The sequence below is a fragment of the Oncorhynchus nerka genome, linkage group LG4 (assembly GCF_034236695.1).
Source record: "Oncorhynchus nerka isolate Pitt River linkage group LG4, Oner_Uvic_2.0, whole genome shotgun sequence".
Lineage (NCBI taxonomy): Eukaryota > Metazoa > Chordata > Actinopteri > Salmoniformes > Salmonidae > Oncorhynchus > Oncorhynchus nerka.
In genome coordinates this window covers 64,385,196-64,407,354 of record NC_088399.1, presented here as the reverse complement: position 1 = coordinate 64,407,354, position 22,159 = coordinate 64,385,196, and the positions used below count along the sequence as shown (strand labels likewise).

Here is a 22,159-nt window from a genome sequence, read left to right as displayed (position 1 = left end):
GACATGCTTTAGACAATGAACAATCGTGTATAAACAAGTAGTAGTATCTCATAATGTGGGCTGCATATTTCATGGCAGGTGCCAATGGCGATTGTGAGGGCTTGTATTGTTATTGCACTGGGAGAACTTCCCTCTTTCATTACCATGATACGGAGCTCCCCATAAAAGCTATAACCACAGATAAAGGATCAGATCCCCCTACCCCCAACCTTAACCTCAAACATTAGGAACCTAAATATAATATCTGACCCTGGACCAGTTCTATCACCAGCTTCTACCATCTACTCCATTGTGGCTACAGGTACTGGGCCATACTGGTCCTCGATAACAGACTAGCATTGTAGCATTTACATTCTAGTCATTTAGAGACAGCTAGGTGAGACAACCACATATCACAGTCATAGTAAGTACAATTACCCTCAATAAAGTAGTTATCAACAGACGAACGGGCGGTAAATTATGCTGTTTGATTCATGCTAACGAGCGGAGACGAGCAGGGCCTCATAACTAATTAAAAGGGTGGGGGTTGGGCGTTGTGAAGCACATGAAAGAACAGACTCACCTGCTGGGTGATCTTAGTCAATAATTCAAACATGTCCTCTGGCTGTACAGTCAGCTGGGGGAGAACATGGTCATACACGCTACAGGAGACAGGGCAACGTTGAATAGTTGAGGTGTTCAGCTATTTTCACTATCGGCTTGGTTACAAAGACAAAATGACAGCCGCTGTTTCGTTACACATATTGCGCGTTGTCCGCCAGCTACCAAAAATCACACACTGCTTGCAAGGGAATTAGATAGCAAAATGTTTAGGGGGAGGGGGGTCTCAATTGAGGGTATTGAATGATAACTGGATTCGACTAAATGCATGGATGGATGAGAGAGAGAGAAAGACAGTGTTATACCCATCTCTTACAGTTATTATGGTGCCACAAGCTATGGGTTTATGTCAACACTCCGGTCCTTCATATAGGCTACCGATGGCCACTTCTAACATCACAGGCAGTCTGAGAAGACTTGTCCTTTATGTCTCAGATCTCCACTACCACCCCTCCTTCGACTAGCCCAGCCAACCGTGTAAATTACGTCGTACGCAGAGCACTGAATCTACGGGAGGCTTTTCATGTATGCATCTAGAGAGGCAGAGCATGCTCCCTCTCCTCCAAAAACACACCGACAGTGGATCAAGTGCACAGTGACGTCAGGAACTCCGCCGGCTGTTGCTATGCTGCATACCATGTCAGCCCGCTTGTAATTGTACTATTACACAATCAATTAATGCCAGTAGAATCTATATGGAGAGGGACAGGTGGGGATCGGTGACCTATTAACTCTGCCAGACCACACACACACACACACACACACACAACTTCCTCATCTCCTTTCCTTTGTGGCCTCCGACATGTGAATGCATGGAATATGATTTTGCCTTGATGCTTTCACCCATCAAGTCCTTTCAGATCAGTAGGTGTGAATGAGAGGAGATGACGGAAGGAGGATATTTGAGATTGTTTGGAACAAGTCCTTTCAGAACAGCGGCGCTGAAGGCGAGGAGACAAAGTTAGGAGGATATGTGAGATTGTTGGAACGTAGCCACCGAGTTGAGAGTAGAGTAGACACATAGCGGTCTCGTATTTCCCAGAGTACCTTATTGGACATGGGTTCAGGGGGGAACGAGCCAGCCATGACACTATAGGGCTGTTTAGGCACGCAACAGGAAGAGACCTGGCCACACCATCGCCATGAAAATACTTTTCAGTTAACTGCAGGGAGAATGGACTTGTAGGTCGAGTGCAACGCCTAGGATTAAAGCTAAAAAGGTTTCAGGCATAGTTTGTGGGTTTAGAAAAAGAGACTGCAGGGACTATGGGGAGGTTTACTTTGAGGGTGCTGCTGGTTCGTCGGCATTGGCTGTTGATAAAATTGGACAGTGGCCAAAGTACCAGGCAAGTCTCTGTCTAACAGGCCCAGCTATCAGTGGTATGAAGTACTTAAGTAAAAATACTTGAAAATACTACTTAAGTCGTTTTTGTTGGGTTAGGGTTTTACTACAACTTCACTACATTCCTGAAGGAAATTATGTACTTGACACCCAAAAGTACTCGTTACATTTTGAATGCTTAGCAGGAAATGACAATGGTCTAATTCACTTATCAGGAGAACATCCCTGGTCATTCCTACGGCCTTTGATCTGGAGGACTCACTAAACACATGCTTCATTTGTAAATGATGTCTGAGTGTTGGAGCGTGCCCCTGGCTATCTGTAAATTATGTCTGAGTGTTGGAGTGTGCCCCTGGCTATCTGTAAATTATGTCTGAGTGTTGGAGCGTGCCCCTGGCTATCTGTAAATTATGTCTGAGTGTTGGAGCGTGCCCCTGGCTATCTGTAAATTATGTCTGAGTGTTGGAGTGTGCCCCTGGCTATGTGTAAATTATGTCTGAGTGTTGGAGCGTGCCCCTGGCTATGTGTAAATTATGTCTGAGTGTTGGAGCGTGCCCCTGGCTATCTGTAAATTATGTCTGAGTGTTGGAGTGTGCCCCTGGCTATCAGGAAATTTAAAAAAACAAGAAAATGGTGCCTTCTGTTTAGCTTAATATAAGGAATTTGAAATGATTTATACTTTTGATACTAAAGTATATAATTGCAATTACATTTACTTTTGATACTTAAGTGTATTTAAAACCAAATACTTAGACTTTTACTCAAGTGGGATTTTACTGGGTGACTTTCACTTTTACTTGAGTCATTTTCTATTATGGTACCTTATGTTTAAAGTATGACAATTGGATACTTTTCCACCACTGCTAGCTAGATTCAGCAAAAGAAACCCACAAATTGAATTCATCCACAAAATGTGATTTGCTAGTTTGCACTGATATCCAAGAACCTAACAAAAACAATTCCACAAATCTACCCCGTTAGTGTGAAAAGTAGCACTGAAAATCCCTTGAAATGATAAAAATGCCCTGTCTTGCGCAATGCAGTAAATATGATTTCTCCCTTTTGCAGAGATGAGATCATAAAAGCAGAAGCTGCCAAAGGAGTCCATCTGTACAGTTGATGGCACTGAGGCTTTCCCCCCTGAATGGCATGCCTGTCCTTCTGTCTGTATGGGGACCACTCACTGTGCATCCTCTAGTGATTTGCCCACATAAACAAAAAGGCCTTGGCCGGCCACATCAAATCGGCTCGTGGACCGGTTTTGAAACCGTGGGCCACCAATTGATCTACCTAATAACTACATATCATCTGAAGTAAAGTTTTATGTACGTTGTAGTACATTTTACAATCTTCAAGTAGCATATGTGGATATTCACATTTTCTAATTGACATATTCTCAGACAGACTTGTTTTTCCAAGGACCATTTTTAACGGTTGTCTCTAAACCTAAGAAGGTAGACCTCCAGTCCCTCCAATCTGAACCACTGCATGTGACGTTAATGCTAGTCCTGATGCACCAGTCATTTCTCCATACCGCTTGACCTTACAGTATATCTTAGTAATTCTCCAAACCCTTTCACCTCTGTCACCTACATTCAGGTTCTTTCTTACCCTGGTCCTGGATCTGTTTGTGCACTGGCGTAGCACACACACCCTTGCAGCCCCCGCAAGACGGGGGCCCTCGAGCTTTGGGGGCCCCCAATGCTAGAATAGCAGGAGATTACCTCAAAGATTCTTGAAAGTCGGGACAATCCTTGTCTAGCAGGGACAATTATTTTTCTAGTTGAAAATAATGGATTTTGTTACATTAGAAAATTGACATTTAAGGGAATTTTATTATGGAAAATTTCAAAATACTTTCAATATTATTAATGTCGGCTCAATGTCTGGAAATGTCCTTGTCTGGCGCAAAGGATCCCATTTTCAAACTCCCAAAAAAGCTATATATATATATATATATATATATATAGTGGGTCAATAATGGATATTAACTCAATTATCTTATGGTAGTTTCTTGCAATAGTGCTTTGTGACTTTAAAGAATATGTATTTCAAAACTGTCATTCCTAAAAGATGTTTTTGGAGATTTGGTCAACTACGTCAGATTTGTCTAAAATCCTAAATGAATCAGGAATGAGCAGGGACAGCTATACCATAAGGACCCCTTATTCATGTCCTCATTACATGTAGTGCAACAAGACCACTCATAGTCTGTAAAGTTCTCCAATTTTGATAGATTTAAACAAACAATATTGGAATCACCACGATCACAACCATAAACTGTCAACTCCTTCTGCCTGATAGAATATGAGTTTTGGTTCAAATATGTTACATTTAATTCATTTTTTATAGTCCTAAAGCAACTGATGAAAAACAAAATGTTTGTCAACTCTGTAAAACATCAACTCCGTCAGATTTTTGTCTGACATCAACTCCGTCAGAGTGCTGAAAGATCTGATAAAATGGTTGTGTTTTTATTGGTGATTTTCAAATGAATCATTTTCCATATTTTACAGATGTTTGTATTGAACTTGAGCTTTTAGAGGCAAAAATGTATGTTGTGAGTATATGTTGTCAACTACATCAGAGCTTGTCAACTGCGTCACTGATGGAGTCAAAACATTTTTTTTTCATATTCTGAAAAAATATTATAATCACAGATCTGCATATGCTTAAACAATTTGCTGTGCTGGACCTAATGGATAATGTTTGCTTTATAGATTTTGTTTCATGTTCTAAATCTAATTAGCCCTGGAGCTTTTAATAGTGCTATAAAATAAAACAAAAAGACGTTTGGTGATTTGTATTTTTTATTTGAATAATCAAATGCCTTTAAACACTTGTTGGACAATAATTGTAAAAATGAAATGCCTTTCATGGTGACTGACGAAGTTGACAAAAATCCAGTTAGTTACATTTTATGAAAAATAAATCAATAGAAGGTTGTTCCTTTACATGGTTTGATGGCTGATACTTTGGTCTATCAAAATATAGGTACCTTTTTGGGTTAATAGTAAGACAAATATTTCTGGGGGAAAAAAGTTTAGATTGTCCCATCCTTCAAGAATCCCTAACCTCTAAAACAGCAACACTTCCTTTCAAGCCTCATGGCAAAACGTGTCAAATACTGTAGCATAAGATAAGCTATAGTACTGCACATTTTTCTATCTGCCCCACGGGGGGGCCTTGCTCGGACCTTGTGGGGGGCCCCGCGAAACTCCACTACGCCACTGTATTTGTGCTGTCTTGACAACTCCTATACTCATCGTCACGTGAGTGAGCTGGCAAGGCAGCACAAACAGATCTGGGACCAGGCTTACCCTTTTTACCTGCAGGATCTAATTCTCTCAAAGGCAACACAGAAGGGTTGCTGACATCTGCCACAACACCCCGAGCTCTTAAAAAAAGGAATCCTTCCTGGCAGTGGGGCGCCATGGCAACCACAGCCACACAATACATAGCAAATAGGTGCTGGATGTAGAAATAGAGCAGACAGAATGACTGCGTCTCCTAGTTTTCATATAAAGACCTTAACAGTGCTGTGTCAGAGGAAGTAGGCCGGATTTAGCTGTTGAATGCTTGTTGCATACAAACTGAGACTTCAATGTGAGTGTAGCAAACATGTGTTTACAGTGATGACTGTTCTGTAATTTCTAGTTCTATGATGCATGTAGCCGTAGAGTTGAGTGCCAAATGGCCATTAATTAACACAAAGGGCTGCTCACATGATCCGATGCAAGCAAACCTCATTGAGACTGTACCTATGTTCATATCCATTGGAAATTGAAATCAAACTCCCATCACACTGAACAAGGGTGCATCAACATGAACAAAGTCCTATGTCAGGTGTCTTCACACACGGCTCTTCACAATGGTCTACCTTCTATTGTTTATTCCGTCTCCCACCGTTGAGGTGCTAAGGACTCCTACAGCATGGCTCCAGAGGCGGGACCAGCCCTCCTGATTTCCATACTTGTTGCCATGAGCACCGGTCTGGCTGTGACTAGTTGCTGTGTGGAAGGACAGGACAGGAGCCAAGCACTTATGGCCATCCGTTCGAGAAGGCCTCTTTGAGACGCAGATAAATATGAAAATGAGGTGGGGGGGGGGTTAGCGTAGCCTATTGAAGGACTGTTTATCCTGGATCAACGGTAAAGGACAGGGGTGCGGACTGGAGTAGTGTGGCTGTCTTAGTTCAAACAATCTGGGAGGTGCACTGACAATTGTAGGCCTGTCCTTTAGAAACCTTGAGGTTCCTCAAAAGGCTGTGCGATTGCGTAAGTGGATAATACTGTATGCAACACGCATTGGAACAAAAGACAAGGCACAAACAAAGGGCACAATAGAAACAAACCTTAGCGGCCTTGTGTGTCGCATAAACAAAACCGTGACTGGACGTTGTGCTGGGCCCTGACCTTACATGGTCATCATACGGGCTGCCTCACACCACACCCAGACAGTCAGACCGAGTAATGAAAGGGAAGAATGAAAAGAGGGCAAAGCACTGCTATTTTCGGTGTACTCCACTTTAGATTGAGAAATGGGCCTCCCTACACTCAGTCAATCTCCCCAGTCTAGGGACTAGCACACAAAAACAGCCAATGGCTCATCATGGTGCAGTGTAGCTAACTGCGGAACCTTCCATAATGACGTTTTCATGTCTATATGACAATGTATGTTGACATGGAGAAAAGACGGTCCTATCGTACAACAAAAACATCTGTAAACATACATACACTGTGGCAGACAATCTCATTTGTCAACCTCCTCTCCTTGGCCTGTGGTTCTCAACTGGTTTTGCCTCGGGACCCAAATTGAACCAGGTTGTCTCAGTTGCGACGCAATACTAGCATTACGAAAAACAATCGGCAAAATACAATCTGGAAAACTTTTTTTTGTTGTTGGAATTTCCCCCCGTTTTCTCCCCAAATTTTGTGGTATCCAATTGTTTTAGAAGCTACTATCTTGTCTCATCGCTACAACTCCCGTACGGGCTCGGGAGAGACGAAGGTTGAAAGTCATGCGTCCTCCGATACACAACCCAACCAAGCCGCACTGCTTCTTAACACAGCGCGCATCCAACCAGGAAGCCAGCCGCACCAATGTGTCGGAGGAAACACTGTGCACCTGGCAACCTTGGTTAGCGCGCACTGCGCCCGGCCCGCCACAGGAGTCGCTGGTGCGCGATGAGACAAGGATATCCCTACCGGCCAACCCCTCCCTAACCCGGACGATGCTAGGCCAATTGTGCGTCGCCCCCCTAAACTTTACATTGAAAATACTGGGATTGAAGAAATAGTGTTCAGAGATTAAATTATAAAAAAATGTAAGCACACTGAAATGTCAACACACTTTCTACCTGGTTTAAGTAGTTTTTAAAAACTCAAGATACCCATTCAAAACCTCACGACCTACCAGTTGAGAATCGCTGTCCTCGACCATATTATATAATAGCCTATTCAAAAACTGGTATTGAAAGAAATGACATAGACAAACTGGATTGCGGTGCTCAGCATAAGAAAATGCTTTTATTTAGCACTGGTGGCTATTTCCACTGTGTTGGGTTGATATTCCCGTACACCTACACGGTTGAAAAGGTATTGTCAAATGTTGACCTTTCATCCTTTGTGTTGAAAGGCCTCCCACTGTGGCCTTTGAGTTGTGAGCGTCTGATTGTCTAGCTGCAATCATTTACAGCAGAGGATATGAATATGCGGAAATGTATAAATAGGGTTATGTAGCTTACGTAATGATTGAACTGAACCTATGGCAGCCAGATTCAATAGCCATTACTGGATTGAATAAAAACATGTGGCATTACAATATGTCATTACTGAGGTATTGAAAAATGGAAAAAATATTACTGAAGAATCAGAGGGGTTTTATAACGAAAGCCAAGGGAGATTTTTTTTAAATGCCGATTGTTTTTGCTTACATTTTACATATTGATAATTAAAGGCCCTATGGGCTTCCTTTGTTATGTCATAAAACTTTGGAAATCATTGTGGGTAGTAGCCTACATATTAGAAAGGAGGGAGAAAAGAAGGAGAGGAGAGGAAAAGGAGGTCACCAATTCTCACTTCACTCTGTCCACTGCCGTGGTATTCATTTGGAGACAAAAGTAAAGCTGCACCGTCACAGGTGCGACCACAACCACGGTTCAACCGCCCAGGATGGTGTGACCGTGTTCTTGAACCATATTCTCATGTTAACACTTGAAACACTTTTTAAAAAGTGTTTGATGGAACATGACAGTTCTTTAAGATGTGACATCCCTCACATTAAATGAAAAAAGCTCCACTGACCTACTAACCCTTAAATTAGCCAAGCGAAGAGTGACTGCCTGGTCGTGGCTCGCTCTGTCACCGTGACAGTCAGTGGCCATGACAGCGCTCTGTAGTGGGAAGACAGACCAACCCCGACCTGACCACAAACCCACTCTTCTTGCATCTCACAACCACTCTGTCAACAACATTAGGACCACAAATCCTGCTGATGGAAGCATGACGTTGCATTAGATTGACAGTTCCGATTGTTGAGGGCGAGGGAGACTACGCCTTCAGAAAAACATTCATATAGCATTACATAAATGTAATACACTCACTATTACCACATAAAAGTGTGTATGGCAAAAATATTCCCCACATCGTCAGTTAGGTAGTGTCATGCCTTCAGAAATAACAAGGCAGCTCCAGTTATGTTGACGAAAACACTATCATAGTGTATTATAGTGGGTATGAGGAAAACATAGTTTCCAAGACATGAACATACTGTACATGCATCCATCAATGAGGTGGACAGCTCAGTGCTCAAGTGTCTGCCAGAAAGGCAGGTTATAGGTTAGAGGTTAACAGGAGGGTGACTGAGCATGACTATTAGTGGCTCTTTGAAGTCCAAATGAAAGGTTAAGCAGAGAGCTGGCTAAAGAGGGGCACATACATTATTACAATGTGGGTCTTTGTAAATCATTCTACATGATTATGACAAGTCTTATCCATGTATTTGAACATGAAAGACCACAACAGCAACCAGGAGAAAACATGATTTCCTCTGTCAATATGTGTCCTTAGCATCACGACCAGGCCCCACAATACTCCACTGCCATTTGTCCTCCAAACCACACACACACACACACACACACACACACACACACACACACACTTCATAGCCCCCCGACTATGAGGTACATCTGCTTACCTCTGCTGCCGGTTGCCAGATCAGCCACTTTCTGAAAAGCGTCCAGGAAGGCGGCTACCGCGACAACTGTCGTCCTGGGAGATGAGAAAGACACAGCTGGTCACCATTCTGATTATTATTGGCAGCAGAACATACAGTATGTACAACATCGGCCTACAACCATACAACACCCATAATCACCATGGTTTGAATCACTTTTCCAGTAGCACCATATGCTTTGGGAAAGGGGTGGACAGAGTTAGTAGTCTGGTCAAGGTTGGGTCAGTGTTTACCCTACAATTGTATACGTGGGGTGGGTCCCTCCATCTAGCTCTAATGCGCCCCCCCCCTAAACATGTTATAGGCTTCTATTGGTTTCAATTGACAATTTGATGCCAGAGGGCCCGGATGGGTGATGGATGTTGCTTTAGGGGCCTTTGCACCCCACATGGAAATTGGATTTGGGGAAAGACTGGGGTTGCATCCAACTAGATTCCTATTTTTTTTTTGCATTACCTTTCATGAGTATTCACCATCTAACTATATGAAGATGTTAACCTTCAACCATCCCCGTATTTACACAATTTCAAACCCCCTTAGGTGGTAACCATAAGCAACCACACTGCATGGGGGTACAAAACTATGGATAAAGGGGTCACGGTAGATTTAATCTGGATTATTGTTGAGGCTTTTTTTTTTTTTTACCTCTATGCTCTTGCATTTCTGCATTTTAAGATTACCATGCAGCCAGAGAAACAAATCCATTACTAAATTGTCTGTTCCAGCCCTCCCTGAAATTGTATAAAGTAGAGACTGACCTTTGTTGACAAGAAACTGAGCTGAAATTGAAGTCAGTAGGTAGGCAAGGTATCATCAACCAATTTGATGTCATAAATCATTTCAGGATAGGGAATTCAACTGAGCCACATGCTGCATGATGGTAGTCTGTTGTACAATGTGCAATCCAAAGGGTTGCTTTTCTCTCATTCTTAATGAAGTAACGACTATTCATTTGAGCTCAGAAAAACACAAGGCTAAGTGGATGCACGCATTCTTCATTATTTAAAGCAGAACATGGTTTCTTAAAGAGTGGGCATGTCTACTCTAAATTCAGATGAGATATTTAAAAGGAGAATCTGGCCGTTTTATACCCCATTTTTATTTTGGATGTAAATGGCTAGTTGTAGAAGGGTCCAGACACTTTTTTTTATAACAATTTCACTTACCCCAACCAGCAATTCACTTCCTCATCCTCGTTGTGCAGTATGGGGGCTCTAAAAGGACTTACTTGGCTGTTTTCGGAGCATTAATTCATGTTTTTTTCCAGAGCTGCACAATGAGGATGAGGAAATCGCAAAAAAAAAAGAAGGGTCTGGACCCTTCTATAACATGCCATTTTAAAAAGCTAAATTCTCCTTTAAAATGGTGTTTGGAAAACACCCGGACTAGGTCGCACACAATTGGCACTGCAGAGGTTATGTGTCTCTGCCCTTTGGCACTCCGGAACTCCCTCCTTATAGCATGTAGTTGGTGCACCGTGCCACTGCTACTGTTCTAGATTACAGAGGTGTGTGTCACGTAAGCACGTACATGCACAGTGCTGTACACAGATGCAAAAAAAAAAAAAAAAACGAATTTGCTTCACACAACATGCTATTGTAGACACACCATTTACCATGTAGTGAGAAAGAGCTGCAAAAATATAAAAATATAAAAATGCATGTGCTGTTTGTAATGTTAGCATGTTTCGCTTTCCCTGCGGAGAGTAAAAGGCGAGACTATAGAGCTATGGATGCAAGACGACTTGTTGAATGAGAAAAAGGCCAAGAGGCTAGGAGGACATTTCCAGCTGGCTTCCGTCACATCAGTGGCAGGATTTCTAAGGAACCCTTTTCCTCCACAAACCTCAGCGGGACAAGGAAGTAGAGATGTTTTTCAGCGGGTTAACCCGGTGTAACCCTTGGCCTGAAATAAAAGCGTCTGGCGCGCTGCGCTGATCCACCACGCTGAGATAATGACTTTATGATTTGATCGTTAATCTCAGTTGATGAAAGGTTCATTAAGTTTTTCCCTTTTTTTCATTTTCTTCCTTCCCTCATGACCTTCAGCTGTGACTGTGTGCAACTGTGATCCAGAAACACGCTCACCAGACCTAGGGCAGTGTGTGTGTGAAATTCTAGACAGATAACAAGGAACATTTGAAGAAGAAGGATTTTTTGCTTTTGTTTCTATGAGGTTGGGTAAATGCAGTGTGCCTGTGTGTGTGTGTGTGTGTGTGTGTGTGTGTGTGTGTGTGTGTGTGTGTGTGTGTGTGTGTGTGTGTGTGTGTGTGTGTAGAGATGGGCAGTAAGTCCCATGTTTCTTTGTTGTGTTGTTTTGCTTTGTTTGTTTGTTTACCTGAGCTGTGATTGTAGCTTCCCGGCCTTGCTGATGAAGTCATCCCACACTGGGTAACTGCTCTGAGGACATAAAAGAGAAACATGTGAGGACGAGGAGAACACACAAAAACATTTCTAATGCAACATGTCCGCAAGCTCATGTCTGAAAAATCTCACATATACAAGAGCAACAATGGGAGAGATCAATAAAGTAAATCCATAGACCCATACTGAGATTGTAGACCCTGCTCTCACTTTCAGTGTATGTAAAACAATAGCCCACAGGCAATATGGATACAGTTAGGATCAAATACTTGTTGAGAATGTAGGCTACCATGACTGAAGTTGAACTACACTAAACCGAAGAGTTCTAAAAAGTGGACTATAAACAGAGTGGTTCAAGCCCTTGACTGAAAGCCGTGGTGTATCAGACCATATACCAATTTGGTTGGTAATCAGTTTATAATAGTAATAAGGCACCTCGGGGGGGTTGTGGTAGGCACTATGCATTGCGTCGTGCTTAAGAAGAGCCCTTAACCGTGGTATATTGGTCATATACCACACACCCCCTGGGCCTTATTGCTTAAATAGACTTCAAACATCATAGGAATCCCATCGATTGAGTGTTGCCTTTGTTGTTAGTGCTGAGACCTTGAAGGCTTATTCAGTATGAAGTGCAAGAACATTGCAAATGTACATTTTTGTCAAATGTACATTTTTGACACTCATCCAGAGCAGTTACGATTAAGTGCCTTGCTCAAAGGCACATTGACAGATTTTTCACCCAGTCGGTTCATGGATTCAAACCAGCAACCTTTCAGTTATTGTCCCAGTGCTCTTAACCACTAGGCTACCTGCCTCCCGAAATATTTGTATTTACATTTGAGTCATTTTTAGCAGACGCTCTTATCCAGAGCGCATACATGTTCTTACTGGTCCACCGTGGGAATCAAACCCACAACCCTGGCATTGCAAGCGCCATGCTCTTGCCAACTGAGCCACACGGGACCTGAAATGTACCATATAGGACTGACACTCGTCTTAGAAGCAGGTGACTGTAGGTTAGCCTGCCTGTCTAATGACATGTTGGCCTCTGGTTGAAACACCTTGTCCTCCCCTCCCAGGCTTCTAATGTCTAAATTCAGGGCTGTGGTGGTGAAAGGCCAGAGTGGTAGATAGCCAGCTATGGTCTGGGGGCCATGCAGTAAACATCTGTCACCAGAGCAGTCTGGGTGAAGCTAACAAGGCCTCACCACAGCTGGAAGGCAAGAGACCGTGGAAGTCAACAGGGAACGGCCTCTAGCTGGGGGTGACATGCTCGCTGAGTGGACAAACGCAAGTGTCTTCTTAGTGGTGTGTGTGTGTGGTGTGTGTAAAAGTGAATAAGTTTATCCACGACTGATGAGGAGACCTGCACAGGAAGACAGACAGGGGTTAAACTACTTAGGTGGGTCAATTCAATTCCAGCTCAACTTCCTCCACTCTGAGTAAATATGTAATAATACATGAACATGGTGTATTTGAGATACAAGATGTGCATTTCAATTCACTCTCTGAATAGACTACTCAATTCAAATAACCACCCACAACCCCATTGTTTTGAACATAGAAAACACCGTAGAAAATATACACCGTAAGCCTTTTTACTGTGATAGCAATGGATCACAGCCATGAGTTGATAATGGGGCCGAACAATCACATTACGGGGCGGTGGGGTTAACCAGATAGCACACTGTCAGACTTGTCGTTGTCAAGGTGATGTGTCTTGAGTGATTGATTAGTGCCCTAGCCGCACTCCCCTGAGAGGAGGAATACATGTGAAGTCTGCCGTCTCTCAGTGCCTCTCTCAGGCATCCTTTTGTTCATCCACGGCACTAGCCCTCCACATTGGTTACCGTGACAACACGATCGAGGCAGTGACGCTGCACTTCCATCTCCCTGGCACCCATCCTTTACGTCGCTGGGCGAGGAATTACATGAAATATGCACTGCTTGAATTCACCACGCCACTCACTTATATGGCTTCTGTGCGTCGATTTCCTACCGAGAGATCATCATTTTAGCATCGCAAACGGCATTTTAAATTCAATGCAGTGACTGAATAAATGCAGATCATTTAAAATGTATTGAATCAGGCAAAGAAAAAGATCAGGCTTTGACTCAGGCAATTCTAACGCATGATGCTCATCTCAGAAATGAAAATGGGTCAAAAGAACGTGGCTCTATGCTCAACAAGACTTCGCAAGGATCCATCAATGTATGGTCATAAACCCTAGAGCTCTGCTTTGTATCTGGTTATCTTTTCCATTCATTTCAGTTCTATGGTTCATCTAGTAATTTCACCCCAACCCCCCAGTGAGAGGATTATTTTAGCCAGAGTGATGATCCACTCTGATTTAATATAAATACTTATTAATAAACCAAAGTAGGCCTACATCCAATGCCCTCGATAGCATTACCTTCAACCTCGAGCCAACAGATTAATAATGTAATGGTGCTCAAACACGTATACATTTGAAGGGGTAATAGAGAATAAAGCATTATGGGCCGGTTTCCCAGACACATACAGTATCAGGCCTAGACTAAAAATAGTCCTAGACTCTCCATTGAGTAGCCTGTGTTTTATTTCAGGACTAGGCTTAATGTATCCAGAAAACAGATCCACTAAGTAGCACAACTCACAAATAAAACCTAAAAGTACACCTCTATAGAACCAATTCTGAAATGATTCAATTACCACTAAATTCCATGATATCTTTGTCATTCATACTGCAGTATTTATACGCAGTTTAAAGAACGCTTGGAGCTCAGGAAAGGCATGTAGGATTGGTTCCAGTTAAACAGATGAATGGTAATATGTCTGCTTAGACAATAAGGGATGTGTGAACAGTATCTAAATGAATGATGTATTAACACACACACACACACACCATCCAGCATGCTGATTCAATTTAAGCACAAACATTGGCGAGCAAATATAGGCACACATAGAAAATCCCCACCCACACATGTACACATCCGCCAGCAGACCAGAGTGTAATTCCTGGTGCCCTTTGGAAAAGCCCTCCACCTACGAAAATGGTTTATTACACAGGTCTAGTGAAACCTGTCTGAAATGGCTGTAGAAGGCTATCATCAATTAACATATTTCTGCCTAATGTTAGACCACTGGAAAGCATTTGTCTTCATCAGAATATACAGAAGTTGCCCATTTCTCTGAAATAGTTTATAGTTAAGCAGAGTTGATCACATGGCTTTGCAAAAGTTTCTCAAACCAGATCATGGACATCGTGGTTTTCATTTGTTTGGAATCTCAATCTCTATTCTCCTACATCAAATGTTTATCCACCACTAGTGGCTGTATTCATGGATGCCAAAGGAAGCCTGGCTTCCTCAAACAACTGACCATATATATTTTTTTTAATCTTTCGCCTCTCTGTGTTTCATAATTTTCCTACAATTTGCAAAAGGCTGAATGTATTTCACCGGAGAAAGCACGAAACAGAGCCCCTCGGTATGTGCAGGCCCTCTATCTTACGCTGTCTGTTTGTTGCCGCCGGTAGCATTGAAGGCAAGGAAAGCCAGCAAGCATCGGCCTCCCTTGACAGAATATTTGACCGAAAACTTTAATTGTTGCATTTCGTTGTGTTGTTGTCCTCTGGTGGCTAAAATTGTTCCTTTCCTACATAAGCCATGGCTGGAGATTTGGACTTGTAGTTTTACTTAATTCTCCAGTACTGGCCAATGATTATAAAGGCGATTCTGATCCAACCATACATACATTGTTGTGCCCCTGGCCTGAGAGGATGGAAGTTCAATAAGTAGCTAGATGTAGAAGGCTAATGTTAACTACGCTAGCGAGTAAGCATTTTAGCTAGGTAGCCTAGGACAACAAAAAAATAAAAATGTGTACTGTATGACAGTGATAGACCGTTTCGTCAAGAGAGGAGGATGGCGTTGGCGTTTCTCTACAAGTAGGGTGAGTCGACATGTTTTTCTACTTGCACGAGCACAAATCAGAACCATGGCGAGCCACATATTTAGCTTACGTTGATTGCACTAAATTGTTTTTGGTATCTTTTAGTTGTCACTGTATTAGACTAAGCAGAGGTGATTTGATGATGTTGAAATATTGAAGTTGGAAACATTAACTTGCTTGACCATGCTGTAGGTCATGTAACAACTGTCTGTTACTGTACATGCAATATGCTTTGTGGACTTCAATGGAAATAGGTTGTTATCTGGTTTTGTGATAAAACAAAGGTGTGGTTGAATTTATACTTCCACTGTGTCCTCTTATTGTCTCGACCCTTTACGCCTATATATCACGGTCGCAAGGCATATGAAATGACAAACAACGCAATTATCACAACACATAGTAGGTTGTAATATGGGGGGGTAATGCATTCAGTTGTCAGAGGAACAGGTGGGAACGTGTAAGAATAGGCGCGCCAACACTTTCGGGCAGACTGGAGCGTGCGACAATGATATTTTCTATTATTTTCTCTCTCTGCTTGTTAGGCTAAGCATAGAAAATACACATTGTCATGCTTCCTTCGGAGATGACATTGTGCAAAAATAGCATTTCTTTCATTTCCAACTGTTGAGTGTAAGATAAAAGCAAAATAAAAACAGATGCGTAGCCTAAAGGAGTTTCACATCTCAACAGTGACACATTTTATTGCTCTCCTCAGAACAAAAGTCAAGGGGAAACCTTCAGGACATGCATTTACTGATACTTGATTGACGTGGTTTTAGAACATTCTATTGTAATCCATATCCTGGATCATTTAGCCTTTTATATGCATCCGTTTGTTGTCAACGAATCAGAACACACCCACCGTGCGTATCTCGATTATAGGCAGTCCCTCCGTGAGCGCAATTTAGTAGCCTAGGCTGTACACAATAATTTGCCTACCAGCCACTCTTAATTTTTTTATCGTATTCTGCAAAATCAAATATAATTGCATGCCCTTTATCTATCACAGTCAATGTCACATCGATTAGGTATAAACATACAAGGGCACGTACTGCCATATCAATAAAACGTATTATTCTATTAAAAAATTAAAATGAAGATAATACACCTACGGAACCTAAATAAATATTAAGATAAACAATGAATACATGAGTCCCCGAAGTGTTACCTTCATGTCGCCTATCACTGTTTGAAAAAGTCCTCCGAGCGCACTGCATTCTCTTTCAATGACAGTCTCCATTTTCAGCAATGTATTATCTTGCCAAAACTGCAGTAAAAATGTGTATTCTGTCCTCCAAAACTGACTGAAAAAAGAAACTCAATAGTAAAGTATATTTTAAGGGCAAATATCCTTTCAAAGACTTGCTGCAGTATCCTGTAGGCAGCACTCCCGAACGATGGAAAGCAAAACAGCCGTGAGATTTAAACCCCACGTTAGTTTCCACACAGATATACATTCCATGTTTTTGCGTTTAAGACCATACTGAAAGAAGAATACAAATAGGACATCCTAGAGGAAATACCACTTGTTTAAAAACGTGTGACAAAAAACGAAAACAATTCGAGTACTATCACGGCATAGTCGAGGTTTAATGAAGTTTCTTGCCACAGCTGACATGCGAACTGCAAGTGTTTTACCCACGCGCGCCAGCATGCAAACCTTGAGCGCGCGTCCGCGTCGCCCCTCCTTTTGAGGCTAGTACAAGGATACTGTAGGCCTACTTCTATGCATCGTGGTGCATGGATCATAATACATTACAAAGGGTTTGGAAAAAACGAAACTTTTTTATATCACATTTTATACTGTAGACCTAATCCTTAGATGTCATGTGATATTTAGATTTCACATCATTTATCGACTGCAAATTGACTACAAGAAGCCCAAACATACATATTATTTGACTAAAACATAATAATTCCAAATCTTGCTTACATTTGTATACTATCACATATCTCTCTATATTATGAGTGGGAAAGCTATTCCATGCGAGAAATTGCCAAGATACTGAAGATCTTGTACAGCGCTGTGTACTACTCCCTTCACAGAGCAGCGCAAACTGGCTCTATCCAGAATAGAAAGAAGAGTGGGAGGCCCCGGTGCACAACTGAGCAAGAGGACAAGTACATTAGCATGTCCAGTTTGAGAAACAGACGCCTCACAAGTCCTCAACTGGCAGCTTCATTAAATAGTACCCGCAAAACACCAGTCTCAACAGTGAAGAGGCGACTCCGGGATGCTGTCCTTCTAGGCAGAGGTCCTCCATCCAGTGCCTGTTTTCTTTTGCCCATCTTAATCTTTTCTTTTTATTGGCCAGTCTGAAATATGGCTTTTTCTTTGCAACTCTGCCTAGAAGGCCAGCATCCCGGAGTCGCCTCTCCTCTTGCTCAGTTGTGCACTGGGGCCTCCCACTCCTCTTTCTATTCTGGTTAGGGCCAGTTTGCGCTGTTCTGTGAAGGGAGTAGTACACAGCGTTGTAAGAGATCTTCAGTTTCTTGGCAATTTCTCGCATGGAATAGCCTTAATTTCTCAGAACAAGAATAGACTGACGAGTTTCAGAAGAAAGTCTTTGTTTCTAGTCATTTTGAGCCTGTATTGAACCCACAAATGCTATGCTCCAGATACACAACTATTCTAAAGAAGGCCAGATTTGTGGCTTCTTTAATTAGCACAACAGTTTTCAGTTGTGCTAACATAATTGGGTTTTCAAATTGTCACGCCCTGACCTTAGATATCTCTGTTTTTCTATATGTTTTGGTTAGGTCAGGGTGTGACTAGGGTGGCTACTCTAGTTTTGTACAGTCTATGTTGTGTACATTCTATGTTGTCTATTTCTTTGTTTGTGGCCGAGTGTGGTTCCCAATCAGAGGCAGCTGTCTATCGTTGTCTCTGATTGGGAATCATACTTAGACAGCCCTTTTTCCCACTTTCTGTTGTGGGATCTTGTCTATGTATTGCCTTAGTGCACATCAGTAGCTTCACGATTCATTTGTTTGTTTTGTTCAGTGAGTTTCAATTTATTAAAATTATGTGGAACTCTACTCACCTCGCCTTGGTCCGATCCTTACAACGAACGTGACACTAATAATCAATTAGCCTTTTAAAATTATAAACTTGGATTAGCTAACACAATGTGCCATTAGAACACAGGAGTGATGGTTGCTGATAGTGGGCCTCTGTACACCTATGTAGATATTCCATCACAAATCTGCCGTTTCCAGCTACAATAGTCATTTACAACATTAACAATGTCTACACTCAATTTCTGATCAATTTGATGTTATTTTAATGGACAAAAAAATAGCTTTTCTTTCAAAAACAAGGACATTTCTAAGTGACCCCAAACTTTTGAATGGTAGTGTAAGTATTCAGACCCTTTGCTATGAGACTCGAAATTGAGCTCAGGTGCATCCTGTTACCATTGATTGTACTTAAGATGTTTTTACAACTTGGAGTCCACCTGTGGTAAATTCAATTGATTGGACATGATTTGCCAGAAATGATTGGACAGAAAGGCACTCACACCTGTCTATATAAGGTCCCACAGTTGACAGTGCATGTCAGAGTAAGGTCCCTTACTTACATTGAAGGTCCCTAAGAACACAGTGGCCTCCATCATTCTTAAATGGAAGAAGTTTGGAACCACCAAGACTATTCCTAGAGCTGGCTGCCCGGCAAAACTGAGCAATCGGGGGAGAAGGGCCTTGGTCAGGGAGGTGACCAAAAACCTGATGGCCACTCTGACAGAGCTCAAGCATTCCTCTGTGGAGATTGGAGAACCTTCCAGAAGGACAACATTCTCCGCAGCTCTCAGTAAAAGGCACATGACAGCCCACTAGGAGTTTGCTAAAAAGCACCTAAAGGACTCTCAGGCCATGAGAAACAAGATTCTCTGGTCTGACGAAACCAAGATTGAACTCTTTGACCTGAAAGCCAAGTGTCACGTCTGGAGGAAACCTGGCACAATCCCTACGGTGAAGCATGATGGTGGCAGCATCATGCTGTGGGGATGTTTTTCAGAGGCAGGGACTGGCAGACTAGTCAGGATTGAGGGGACAGATAAACAGAACAAAGCACATCCTTGATGAAAACCTGCTCCAGAGCGCTCAGGACCTCAGACTGGGGTGAAGGTTCACCTTCCAACAGGACAACGACCCAAAGCACACAGCCAAGACAACGCAGGAGTGGCTTCGGGACAAGTCTCTGAATGTCCTTGAGTGACCCAGCTAGAGCACAGACTTATATCCGATCGAACATCTCTGGAAAGACCTGAAAATAGCTGTGCAGCGACGCTCCCCATCCAACCTGACAGAGCTTGAGAGGATCTGCAGAGAAGAATGGGAGAAACTCCCCAAATACAGGTGTGCCAAGCTTGTAGAATCATACCCAAGAAGACTCGAGGCTGTAATTGCTGCCAAAGGTACTTCAACAAAGTGTTGAGTAAAGGGTCTGAATACTTATGTAAATGTATTATTTCAGTTTATTATATTTAATACATTTGCAAAAATTTCTCCAAACCTGTTTTTGCTTTGTTATTATGGGGTATTGTGTGTAGATTTATGAGGGAAAAAATCTATTTAATCCATTTTAGAATAAGGCTGTAACGTAACAAAATGTGTGTCTGAATCTTGTCTGAATGCACTGTATTTACAGTGGCTTGTGAAAGTATTCAACCCCCTTGGCATTTTTCCTATTTTGTTGCTTTACAACCTGGAATTAAAATGAATTTTTTGGGGGGTTTGTATCATTTGATTTACACAACATGCCTACCACTTTGAAGATGCACATTTTTTTTTGTGTAACAAACAAGAAATAAGACAAAAAAACAGAACTTGAGCGTGCATTACTATTCACCCCCCAAAGTCAATACTTTGTAGAGCCACCTTTTGCAGCAATTTCAGCCACAAGCCTCTTGGGGTATATCTCTATAAGCTTGGCACATCTATCCACTGGGATTTTTGCCCATTCTTCAAGGCAAAACTGCTCCAGCTCCTTCAAGTTGGAGGGGTTCTGCAATCTATAAGTCATGTCACAGATTCTCAATTGGATTGAGGTCTGGGCTTTGACTAGGCCATTCCAAGACATGTTTACCCTTAAACTATTCGAGTGTTGCTTCAGCAGTATGCTTAGGGTCATTGTCCTGCTGGAAGGTGAACCTCTTTCCCAGTCTCAAATCTCTGGAAGACTGAAAAAGGTTTCCCTCAATAATTTCCCTGTATTTAGTGCCATCCATCATTCCTTCAATTCTGACCAGTTTCCCAGTCCCTGCCGATGAAAAACATCCCCACAGCATGATGCTGTCACCACCATGCTTCACTGTGGGGATGGTGTTCTCGGGGTGATGAGAGGTGTTGAGTTTGCACCAGAAATAGCATTTTCCTTGATGGCCTAAAATCTCAATTTTAGTCTCATCAAACCAGAGTACCTCCTCCATATGTTTGGGGAGTCTCCCACATGCCCCTTGGCAGTCTCCCACATGCCTTTTGGCAAACACCAAACTTGTTTGCTTATTTTGTTATTTGAGCAATGGCTTTTTTTCTGGCCACTCTTCCGTAAAGCCCAGCTCTGTGGAGTGTACGGCTTAAAGTGGTCCTATGGACAGATAATCCAATCTCCGCTGTGGAGCTTTGCAGCTTCTTCCCGGTTATCTTTGGCCTCTCTGATTAATGCCCTCATTGCCTGGTCCGTGAGTTTTGGTGGGTGGCCCTCTCTTGGCAGGTTTGTTGTGGTGCCATAATGGATTTAATGGTGTTCCGTGGGATGTTCAAAGTTTCTGATATTTTTTTTATAACCCAACCATCTGTACTTCTCCACAACTTTGTCCCTGACCTGTTTGGAGAGCTCCTTGGTCTTCATGGTGCCACTTGCTTAGTTGTGCCCCTTGCTTAGCGGTGTTGCAGACTCTGGGGTCTTTCAGAACAGGTGTATATATACTGAGATCATGTGACAGATCATGTGACACTGAAATTGCACACAGGTGGACTTAATTTAACTAATTATGTGACTTCTGAAGGTAATTGGTTGCACCAGATCTTATTTAGTGGCTACATAGTATATATATGCACACACCACTTTCCGTTTTTTATTTTCCAGAATAGTTTGAAACAAGTTATTTTTTTCCATTTCACTTCACCAATTTAAACTGTTTTGGGTATGTCCATTACATTACATCCAAATAAAAATCCATTTAAATTACAGCTTGTATTGCAACAAAATAGGAAAAACGCCAAACTCGATGAATACTTTTGCAAGGCACTGTATATACACAGTACCAGTCAAACGTTTGAACACACCTACTCATTCAAGGTTTTTTCTTTATTTGTACTATTTTCTACATTGTAGAATAATAGTGAAGACTTCAAAACTATAAAATAACACACATGAAATCATGTATTAACTGTAATGATCGTTGTTGCAAGGATGGTCGGACCAAGATGCAGAGTGGGGTAGGTTAATCATTTTTATTCATGATAACCGGCACAAAACAAGAAAGAGTAACAAACTAAACGTACAGCTTTGTAGGGCTAAAAAGCAACAATACATAATCAAGATCCCACAAACAACAGGTGGGAAAAAGCTGCCTAAATATGATCCCCAATCAGAGACAATGATAGACAGCTGCCTCTGATTGGGAACCATACCAGGCCAACATAGAAATGAAAAAACTAGACTACCTACCCTAGTCA

The 22,159-nt window shown here is 42.1% G+C and overlaps 1 protein-coding gene across 1 annotated transcript in view; it reads right to left on the bottom strand.

Annotated features, from left to right (window-relative positions):
* Positions 1-17,122, bottom strand: part of LOC115128420 (protein MTSS 1) — a 49,886-nt gene extending 32,764 nt beyond the window's left edge. Inside the window, exons 1-3 of the mRNA XM_065017750.1 lie at positions 16,644-17,122; positions 11,516-11,577; positions 9,140-9,213 (exon numbers count right to left, since the gene is read on the bottom strand). Of these exons, the coding sequence (XP_064873822.1) occupies positions 9,140-9,213; positions 11,516-11,577; positions 16,644-16,715 (208 nt within the window). The 5' untranslated portion in view covers positions 16,716-17,122. The remainder of the gene's footprint in view (positions 1-9,139; positions 9,214-11,515; positions 11,578-16,643) is intronic.
* Between the last annotated feature and the right edge of the window lie 5,037 nt (positions 17,123-22,159).